Source organism: Macrobrachium nipponense, chromosome 19 (assembly GCF_015104395.2).
Source record: "Macrobrachium nipponense isolate FS-2020 chromosome 19, ASM1510439v2, whole genome shotgun sequence".
NCBI lineage: Eukaryota > Metazoa > Arthropoda > Malacostraca > Decapoda > Palaemonidae > Macrobrachium > Macrobrachium nipponense.
Window position 1 is genome coordinate 26,440,978 of NC_061088.1, and position 11,456 is coordinate 26,452,433.

At 37.5% G+C, this 11,456-nt stretch overlaps 1 protein-coding gene across 2 annotated transcripts in view; it reads left to right on the forward strand.

Moving 5' to 3' along the window:
- The window catches only part of LOC135215341 (sialin-like), a 76,256-nt gene extending 65,338 nt beyond the window's left edge, over positions 1 to 10,918 (forward strand). For both annotated transcript variants that reach the window (XM_064249908.1, XM_064249901.1), the window contains exons 12-13: positions 9,148 to 9,437; positions 10,314 to 10,918. In XM_064249908.1, coding sequence (XP_064105978.1) covers positions 9,148 to 9,399 — 252 coding nt within the window. In that variant the 3' untranslated portion in view covers positions 9,400 to 9,437; positions 10,314 to 10,918. The remainder of the gene's footprint in view (positions 1 to 9,147; positions 9,438 to 10,313) is intronic.
- Positions 10,919 to 11,456: the final 538 nt, after the last annotated feature.

Genomic DNA, 11,456 nt, shown 5'->3' on the forward strand with positions numbered 1-11,456 from the left:
AAATACTGGTGACTGCAATGGGCAAACTGGTTTTTGTGTCGGGAAATACAGAAATACAACTTTTCAGAGCTGGTCTTCACCTAACCTATGGAGGGGACTGCTGCCTCTTCGTTGACATTACCAGTCCAGTATTATACAGGCCAGAGTACTAGAAATTAGGCTGGAGTAAAACACATGAATATGTGCTAACCTAACCAAATGAGGAAGTTGGCGCTGCCAGACCCCCTAAACAAACTCCCCAAACTAGCCTGATCATTAGTTCTGTGCCATATAGAATGAAGTGAAGAGGTTCGTCCTAATGAGAAATGCTGAATAACCAAACTGTACTACTGCCAGATCATCAGACCAAACTTTGATATTAATCAAATGGTATTTCTACAGAAGCAATCCGCGGTGGCCTAGTCTATGGCAATTGACGTTTTCCTACGTTATTTTACTTACTGAACAAGAATTTAAAGTAATATTTATTCGGATGACTGTAATTAACCCCCAGGGGCCAGTACTAAAAACGGCGAAATACATTGGACGCCCCAATCTCTAGTGGATGTCGTATCCGCGGTTACGTTCCTTGCAGTTCGTGCAGAACTATTCTTTAGAATTAGTCTGCAAGAAATGTAACCGTGGATACGACATCCACTAGGGATTGGGGCGTCCAATGTACTTCGCCATGCTTAGTACTGGCCGCTGGGGGTTAATTACAGTCGTCCGAATAAATATTACTTAAAATAATTGTTCATTAGGTAAAACTGCATAGAAAAACCGCAACTGCCATAGTCTGGGCCGCCGCAGATAGGTACCCTAGATCTACCAATCAAATACCTAATCAGACAGTTTTATTTAAGGTGCTTAGGCTTCCTTTTCAAGACTTCCTTGCAGCTTACCTTAATAAAGTTTGCTTTCATATGTCGGTCGTATGTGGTTGATACAAGATTATGAATAGAGACTTAATTGGTTACTATCAAGCTAATCCAGTTTTCACAAGTCTCCAGGATTTGTTAATTGCTGGTTATGAATTTATTGAAGGATTTGTTAGTGGTTATGGAACATACAGCAGAGGTTTTCGACATCCAGTGAAAGTGATATGTAGTGTTTCAGATCAGGTTTACTGTGATTGTATTCGTCAGTGAAGTAACCCGATAAAACTGACCTCAGAATTGGAAATTGCTTTAGTTCTATGTAAGTGTAATTTCCATTAGCATTTTATCGTTTCCAGTTGAGACTTTTAAGTATATCTTTACGTCCATTTTCTCGGCTTAAAACTTTGATTTGTATTATTGTGTTTGTACTTTATACTGAAGGCTGGCATGGATGGAAAATGGGCAAAGTTAAAATGTATTGGAACTTCACCTTGAGAACATAAGTTCATAGTGTCTAAGAATTTACCCTAGATGTCAGATATGAAAATAATTGTACATGAACAATTTATTTTTATTTTTTTTTTTTTACCAAGAGGTTTTGACGGACTACCAAGAAGTTAGGAACCACTTGCAAAAAAGTTGTGAACATTTTACTTAATACGTAATAACTTTGCTCTCTCTATCCCTGATGGAAAAATACCATGTTCATCACCATACAAGCAGTGACACCTCTTTATTTCTTTGTTGGTTACAAAAATTTCCATCTCACTGTGATACATGTTTATAGGTTATATTGGGTTAAATAATAATAGGTTAGACACATGTTCAAAGGTTGTATTAGCAAATGTTATGCTTAGCTAGCACTCCTTTCACTATGCATCTTAAAATGAAAGAGTTCAGACCTATACCTAAGTTTTAAGTTACATTAGATTTAAATTTTAGGCTTTTCCCATGACAAAGTATATTAGCTCGTATAAGGGTAGGCTAGAGCCCGATTGTTATTTGCTGTGGTATGAAAGATAAAAGTCCAATGTTATTAGTTTGTATTTGGGTAGGCTAGAACCCGATTGTTATTTGCCGTAGTATGAAAGATGAAAGTCCAATGCTTTTGTATGTTACTCCTATCACTTATTACTAATTTGTGATTATCCTGATGATACTTTAACTAGTTAGTAACACGTGGTAGCCTTCTGCAGCGTAAAACAGTGTTCTGACCAACTTGACTTAACTGGTAAGGGGGAGTTAGTGATGGCAAATACAGTTCGCATACATTTCTGACAGGTGTTTCAACTGAGATTCCACTACTAGACTTTTAGGATGGGAGTCCTGGTGACATGTCTTGACTTCTGTTATCCCATAACACATCTTGATAGCAGTTACTCTCATGTGCGAAATGGCAAAATAATAATAATGCAGTTATTATTATTTCGCAGTTAGCATAATTCCTCTTTGTGAATATTCTGTTTGCCTTCTCTTAGTGTTCTGGCTAGAGAGAGAACCCAGGATTCTATTTGTTTGTTGAAGATAATCCTACTTTCCTGGGTATATAACCACTAACCAAAAATAGTACGGCGCAGTACCTTGTCATTCTCAAAGTGACACATGTTGCAGGGAAAAAAACTAGATGGCTTTCTCATATGGAATAGTTTTAAATCAGAAAGCAGATACTGTAGCACGAACTTCATGACTTAACTTGCCTATTAATTTGAGCAGACATTGAAGTGTAAAGTAGTAGTGTACAGTTTTAAGTTATCTAGCTAATCAAGAATAGAGGCTAGCCATCCGAGCACATGACAACACCAAACAATTTGTCAGTTCCAAAGCCCTAATGAACATAAGATTATTACTGGAAACTCTGGAACTAGGTTGACAAGTGAAATGAATTTGCCATGTGTTGTATGCAGTAAACTACCAATCATTCATTCATTCATAATTCTTAAAAGTATCCGAAATCATAGTAAGGTTGACATTCAGTTTGGTATTGTTATCTGCCATATGTATACAATCCATATTTACTGCTGTAACTTTAATTGTGGTTAACATGTTGATACTTAAGTAAACTATAAAAATTAGCGAAATCTTCTCAAGATGAATTAGGTCGCTTATGATCATCAAAATTTTGGGCAAGATATTCTAATTTAGTGAGATGGGCAAGTTTCTTTTCCTCTGGAAGGGCTGTCACTTAGCCAATAGCAGGTTGTGCTTATTTCCAGTTTTGTTACTGCAAATACAGTCCATCTGTAATGTGGCAAATAGATTTGATCTGTAATGTGGCAGATTTCTCATAGTGTCTTTATTGCATCAATGTCCAGCAAAGTTTGGAATATAAGACACATACAAGTCAAACAATGCAAGGGCATTATTTAACTTTGTTCTCCGTTGACTGATCACACAAATCCCTTACATACATACTGTACTAGTGCAACTCTTTTGGATCACAATATTCTACTTTCACCCATAGAATATTTACCAGTTAAGGCAAGAAATCCTGGTTAACTTTTATTTTTTTTAGAAAAACTGTCAGATGTAAGGTTAACCTGTAATGCCTCTGTACTTAGTGGATGCAGCTGGTTATCCTAACTATTCACTATAAAACAATGTTTACTGTACTTTCTAATAATGGTAATTAGGTTAAGTCTGTTGTACTTATGGAAATAATAATTCAGGCTAGCCACATTAAAGACATGAACCCACTCCTGATATTACTTGTTGTCCTGACAAATACATTACAGTCAAATACAGTAATACAATCACTACAAAATAATTATGTAGCAATACCATTAAGAAAAATTGATTAAATAACTGTAAAACAATTTCGTGCAAATGCCAGGGCATCTGTTATCAAATGATAAATTCAATTAGCCATAGTCTAAACTTTGCAGACCTTCTTTTCCTGAGTGAGCACCTTTCTTTCTCTTGCTGGGACCTTCTCTGCATATATACCAGCTGGTTTAGAACTCTTCTCTGCAATACTGTTTCCTTATTCTCTGTAGTAGGTTCAATAGTGATTTCAGTGTTGTTATCCACTGTTGCAGTCCTTAGTTACCAATAGACATAGCACCAGCCTGATTAGGCTCCCTGCAATCAACATTCAGGCTTTCCTGCTTTGTCTAAGTGACAATCAGGCTTTCCTGCTTTGTCCAAGTGTACTTTACATGCCGTGAGTGCCACGGCCTGTTAGCATGGGCAACTTGTGGTCTGGGTCTGGAGCCACCTGCGATCTTCAGTATCACATCAGACAGCACCTTAGTCATTGTATGCATTCCTTTCTAGTCACTCATCAGTTTAGGAGATATCCTTGTCATCATCTAATAGTTATACAGCTGAACTTTGCCACCAACTTTGAACTCCTTGGTGCTTACTTTTAGTATCATATTGGGCTTTATTGGATAGACTAGATTAATATCATCGTGTTGATTCTTCCTGTACAACTTGAGATTCCTGTGGAACACACTTGGTGGTCTCCCTGCGAGTAGGTGTACTGATTGCCATGGTTCATGACCAATCTTCATGGGGGGATTATCCAGTGGACACATGTTTGGCTGACCTGTTATGCCATCAAAAAGGATGGTAATTTCAAGTCCCATTCAGTTTGACCATCCCTTAGTAAAACTTTGCAAGTTCTTGGCCTAATGTCTAGTTCGAATTTTTCAACTATGCCATCGAACTTAAGTCTTAGTAGTGTTCTTGTCTTCTTTATGCCAAGCAGCTCACAGTTTTCCTTAAATAATGTCCGCCCAAAGTTCATTCGCTGATCATTATAGCTTGATGAGCTTACCAGACTACAGAGGATGATATTTACCAATTCTCTGATAGTTGTAGCTGCTGCTTAGCCAAGTATGGAATGAGCTTTGGACCATTCTCAGAAAAAAACGGTCCACTGGTACAAAATTTCCTTGTTGCCTGGTATAGTGGCAGTTTTCAGCAACTCTTTCCTTGTAGGTAAAGATTTCACCATGTGCACTTCTTGCCTTAGTGTCAAACAAGTTGGAATACAAGTCCCAAACAGTTCAAATCACAGTGCAAAAGCGCTATTCAACCTCCAACTCCCAGTTGACTGACCACACAAACCAGTGCTTTTTATATGTATGTAATTGTTTAGTTTTTTTCACCTAATCCTAGTTAATTTTGTCATTGGGAAAAACGAGCAGATGTAAAGCCACCTACCATGCTCCTGTCTTTCCTGAACTGGACTTGATTAGCCTAACAATAATCCACAGTATCACTGTTTACTTAATACAGGAATGGTTATTAGATACGTCTGTTGTGTCAACTAAAACAGTCAGAGTAGCCATATTCACAATATTATTCTTACATGATTTTATAGTAAGTTTAGAAATTTTTAAATATTGGCATTAACTGCAGACGCAGTTTTACTTGCTGGTTTTTGAAGACACGTAATTGGTTCAATAGCTCCATTACATGAAGGTTATAAGATTTGGTTGCCTTTGTAGTCTGATAGTTTAATTATATAATTATTTGGGATGAATCTTACCTACTGCTAAAGTCAGCTTATATATCCACGCTAATTGGAGAGTCAACATTCAAACGAAAGATCTTATGGCTGCCCAGATGACTGTTTAGTACAACTGTTCTCCACCAGGTGTGTGTAGAATGTTTTAGCTCGTCAGAATTCCCCTTGCTGCCATTGTGTGTTGGCGCATGTTGGTATTTCATGGCTGTTTGCCGCTATTACTGTACTGAACATTAATTTTTCTAGAATGCCTCCACTGAATTCCTGGTTAAGAGCATCAGGTTCTTTAGGAATGACTACTGTGTCCCCAGGATGTTGATTTTTAGGAAATAGTACACTGTTTATGCTGGTTGCAATGGTTATAATGTGTGATCTTGAGAAAAAGTAGTAAGGATTTTCGAAGGACTTATTGCTTAAGTTCGTTAGTATAGGAAGAGAAGGGAAACAGATAGGTTGAAAAAGCAATTATTTGTCAGGTTATCAATCTATCCTTTCTCCCCCCTTCTGCAGGTCCTTCATCTGTAGTTATCCATACTCGATCTTAGCTTTTCCTTCACTAATGCTTTAGCTAGTACCGAGTCTTCCTCTTTAGCTCTGCCTTCCGCTCCCCTTTCAGTTCAAGAAAAGTGTATTGAGAATTTAGAACTGGGTGTAAACCTTATTTTGGTTAGTACAAGGTTTGTCTGAATTGGTTAGAGAACCAGTCCAGGTTCCTCCATAGTGTGCGATCATTTCCACATTCCCTTATAAGGGGTAAGGTGTCGGTGATCTCACCGGTCTGTATCCTGTGCCTAGGACTGCCATGTGACTGTTGAAAGAGTCCGCTACCAGGGAAGCAGGTCATTTCTCGGGGTGATGGGGTTTTGTACCATCCGTCACCTGCCTCTGTTTTTCACGCTCATAGTCTCGCATAATTTGGTAGCTGAAAGACGTTAATCTTCGATATAAATGTGACTTCGTATGAGGAGGTTAGCACTGATAGGCCTAATTCTGTAGGTGTAGGTAGTTTTATTAGAAATGTCAATAAAGGAGGTTTATTCTGATGTTGTGTCGACTTGCTCGATTGTTTAACAAAACTTCATCTTTTGCTCATTCTAAATCCTTGTGTGCTAGTTTATTCCTCTTCATCGAAATGTTCTTTGGCCATTGACAGATCTTTTACTTCTGGCTTGATTAATGTTTCTCCATCTAAATCTACAATGGTTAGAGTATCTTTTGCTGTTGAGTCGTAGTAACTCTGCTTCCCCCTGCCTCCCGACATTTCCCATTTTCTTTTGGCACCTCGTTATCTTTCACTCATCAGACTGGTGTGGACTCAGCTGAGTCCCTTCAGACTGCATTTCCGTCCCCCTTTCATAGAGTCAAGGATGCAGTGCAGGTACTCTGTTACCGTTACCTCCTGTCTCCAGGTGTCGCCTCCTGTCCCCAGGTGTCGCCTCCTATTGCCAGGTGTCCCGTCTTGCCTCCCTCTGGTGGAAGAAGAGTTTGAATTGGAGGATCTCCTTCGGTTTGATCGATGTTTGCTGGAGTTCTGCACTTGACTGTATCCTCATTTAATTGAGGAAGGTGACCACACCGGGAAAAACCCTCGCATACCTTCGAGTATTTCAATGCTCTCTTGAGTATTTGGAGAAGAGAACCCAAGCATTCCCTATTCAGGTGCGCTAAGCTCTCTTCGGGTCTGATGGGGCTTGTCTTCTGCTTTTTTATGAAGTCTTGGAAAGCTGCCTCTTCAATACAGGAACTTCATTGGCACTTAAACAGTCTTTAGTAGAAGATTCAGTTTTCTTTACTCTTTCATGTGAAGAGAGAAACTCGAGACTGACAAGTGGTTTGGACATGCTGAAACGGAGTCTCACTTTAAATTGTAGAATTTTTTTTATCTTTTTTGAACTTTTGTTCAATGTATTTCCTCTACTGCGTCACCAATGCGTGTGTGCTGGATCTTACAGCCAAATAGGTAGTTTTCCTACAACGCACAGCACACGAGCACCGGATCAGCTGCCGTCTTGTTTTAGGTCGACCATTGTAAACAAGGGAAATATCAAATTTCGTTGTTATTCTAAGGAATTATGAACCATATCACGAGAAATGTCAAGCAAGGACAATTCTCAAACACAGAAGATTACTTAAAGCTAAATTGAAACTTGTAAATAACAAAGACCCTTACATGTTGACGCCTGAACAATGGAGTTCTGATGTGGATTTGTTGCCTGCAATTACGCACCAGATATCGTGAACTATTTGGTTAATAATGTAAGCCACCACTTATTGGACCAGCTCAAGGACTACAAGTCTCTGGAGCCTTGCAACTATATACGTATTGTATCCAACTGGTTGAAGGATGTTAAACAGATTGCTGAAAAAGGATTCTGGATTGTCACTGCTAGGGTTTTACATTCACAGAGGTTGTCCGCACCACCACTGCAGCCATGGGTAATCGATCGCCATGCTAGATGGTGCTGTTTGGTTCGATGAAAACTTATATTAAGCCAAGGTTTGTTACACAAAAAAATAAGAATAATATTCGCGTTGAGTAGAGTAACCGAAGTTCTTTTCTGGGATTTGTTAAATCGTTCTAAAATACTTTCACGGTAACATGTTTAAAAGACGAGATTTGTGGACAAAGCCAGTAAGCTACACATCTAATTATTATTAGGCCTTTTCAATAACGGACAAGCTCGTTTTTACTTATATGATGGATGAATGAAGTTGCAATTCCAAAACTGATGTCGTCATTGCCCTCAAGTGCCACACGTAAGTGTGACGTGTTGACACAGAAAGGGTTGGCTAAAAAAAAAAAAATTAATAAAAAATAACTGGACATCGCATAAGTTTTTTTTTTTTCTGCATTTGTTTACGTCGTCCTGAAACGCTGTTCCCAAGTGTGTGTCAGAATTTCGTTGAGAAACCAAGTATGGTGGTGTGCATTTTGTTCAACTCTAACCGCCTTTAATGTGTGCGTATGTGCAAGTCACTATCCACTAATTAGTTTTGAAGGTTTGATCAAAATAACTTCCTAACGGCTTTAAATCATGTATCATATTGACAGAACACAGTGGCTGTTAATGAATTACTTAGTGAAATATTTATGCCCCAGGCTTCTTTAATTACATATCATTATCACTTATTGCACTAACAATTAATAGCACTCATCACTAATGAAGTGATCAGAGCAGATTTTCGTCTGCCTTGGCGGCTCAAAATTAGCCATGTTTATCCTGAGAATCCACACGTGCTCTCCTTTTATTTCCTCGATTTCTCGCAACAGCAGGGACTCTATTATACGATTTGCCGTCTCTCTTTGACCACTTGTGACACTCACACATTGCAAGTGTTCACTATATTTAAAGTATTAATAGGTTCAATATAATTCCAAATTTCCGGAACTCGCTTTTGCTCAACACAGTTGACCTACAACATGGGCCGCATATTCTGGATCGAAAACTATCTATTGCAGCAGAATACAATCTGTATAAGCAAAATATCCAGTTATACAGTACTGGATAACTCGTATGGCATTCCTGGTCTTCCCTGTTGGTTTCAACGACAGACGATTCCCCCAAGGAGACCATCTTACCTGACTGAAGGAGGGAATCTATTTTTTTATGTAAAGAAAATATTTTGTTTACTATTTTAGGCATTATTACTGTTCTTTTTCATTGGTACTAGTTAATTTTTTACCTCACTTGTTTTTTGTACATTTGCATGTTTCTGCACACGGGAAATTTTTTGTTTATACTGTACGCACGTAAATTTTTTTCTGCAAAATATCCATTTATATCCACATTTATGACTTTCATTTATATCTAACAGAGTCTTCAACAGTGGCAGTATGTCTTTTGGTTAAATGGAGTGATATGCATTGCTTGTTTGGTATTCTTCATGATATTTGCCAAGTTTGAGATTCAGCCATGGAATTACTGCATGGAAGAAAAGATAGAAAAGTTAGCAAAAGAAGAAGAGAAAAAGTCTTTCTTAGGTTTGCCATTCCGGCCAAATACCCTGGGTAAGAAACGTGAGCGTGAGACAGAGGGTGGTGTGGGGGATGCTGAAGAACATTACTGAAATGACCAAAGCACGTACAGCTTTACCAGCTGAATCTGGTAAGTGATTTTTGTGATTCTCATGATTATTATTGTTGTTGTTGTTGCTAGGCTATTGAGTAGTACTTTTCCAAAAATTTATACAAAATGTTGATTAAACTTAAACTCGTGCTGTTGTCTAGTAGTATAAGGTTCTTTCATGCTCTTGTCTAGTAGTATAAGGTTCTTGTTCATTTTGTTATAAAGATTCTATATAAAGAACTAGACCGAATTTAAAAAAATTGTTTCAACATTGTGTTCTTTGTACAGTCATACCTAAAAACGCACAATAATTTTTATGCCTGTAGTGTCTTGTCTTGTTCAGCTTCGTGTGCACATATCAAGGGACATCAGTATTTTAGATACAATCATCAACTTGCAGTTTAAACAGGTGGCATAGTGGCTAGTGTTTGCTCACTATTAAAGTGACAGTCATTTTCAACTTCGAGCTTGTGATCTGCCTGGAGTTGTGGAGGATCTTTTCATTTCCTTTCTTTGTCACAGCAGTATTGTTCTCCAACGCTTGCATTTTTTAAGTTGTATATGTTCTTTTCTCCCGTAATTATCCAGTTTGTAATAATCATTTTGCTCCAGTTTTAACTTTAAAACTTGAAAAAAATGCTTAGATGTTCTTCCCAGTATAATCCCTAGCCGCCTCCCAGTTGTTTCAGTAAGTTGAACTGCAGAATACAGTAGTAAAAATCGAGGCGCTCCCATTGAGTCTTATATTCTTTTGTCAGTCTGAATTTGTTTCAGTTTTGTAGTTTTCTCTAATAATTTGAAATTTTAGGTGTCATAGCTGTCTGTAAAAATGCTAGGTAAGGGCTTTTATGTTGATGATGTTTTCTTGTATGGTTACGGTTAGCTTATATTCATACGTTTTCTTGAATCTTACAGTCCTGTTTAAATTACATACACCTCTTGCAACCCAATTTAGTTGATTTGGGTCTTTGTAAGAGGTATGAACTTCGAGATATAATCTAAAATTCCTTCCGGCATCAAGACAGACAACAGAAGTCACCTGAGCATCAAGGTATGAAGGAAGTAGGAGTATTCATCTTTGCATCTAATCCATTGTAATGTGAATGTAGTGCTGTAGTGTCGCAGGTGATATGTTGTAAAGGGAAATTGCCATAATTATTATTTAATGGGGTTTTAGGTCCATAAGACTAGCTATAGTATTTATAACTGCACTGCAGGTTTTGGAGTATTTCATAGCACTTTTGTGTGTGTGTTTTTTTTTAATAGTCGTATATTTATAAAATTGATTCGTTTTCTACTCATTACAATAATCAGTGGAGTGTGTATTTGATCGTAGTGTATTTAACATGTTTGAGAACTTTTTTTCTGTATGCAAGGTTAGTGTGTTGTATTTTGTAAACAAAAATGTTGTCAAATTGATATTTTTCTATTGCTCTATGTACGAGTATTATCTGGATTACTTTTTATACTAACAAACTGTTGGAGTACTTTTTATACTCACTAATAAAAGAGAAAATTTTGTTTTTATTTGACTCTCCCTTCCAGCACGTGGCTTAACCCAGTGAACCGTTGATTACCTTTATAAACAGTAGATGCGTTCTCTTGAATAGTAATATTTTGCTTCTATCTTGGTTTTGAAATACGGTATACGATTTCTTGAATATGTCCTGTATTGGATAATGACATAGGGCCACTGCAAATTAATTACAAAATTTAAAATAGCTAAGTTTACTTAATAGTCACCAAGTTCCATTTTAATTTCTTTAAATACTTGCCTATTGCCACAATACACGTGGTATGGAGGTCCTCACAATTTGTTTGTAACGTGATTGGTCAGTTTATGCAATGCAAATAATCTAGATTTCGGCCTCCGCACCCTGGCCCTTGATCTTATGATTAAAAATTTTAGTCCCATCCTGGGTCTGTAGATCAGTCTAATTTACTTCTAGTATCACAACTAGTATTATCTATATATAGTGCCAAGTATTGTGTATGTAGTATTTGCGTTCATTAACAGGGATACAACAAATGAGTTATTTTTTTTCTTGAAATTTTGTG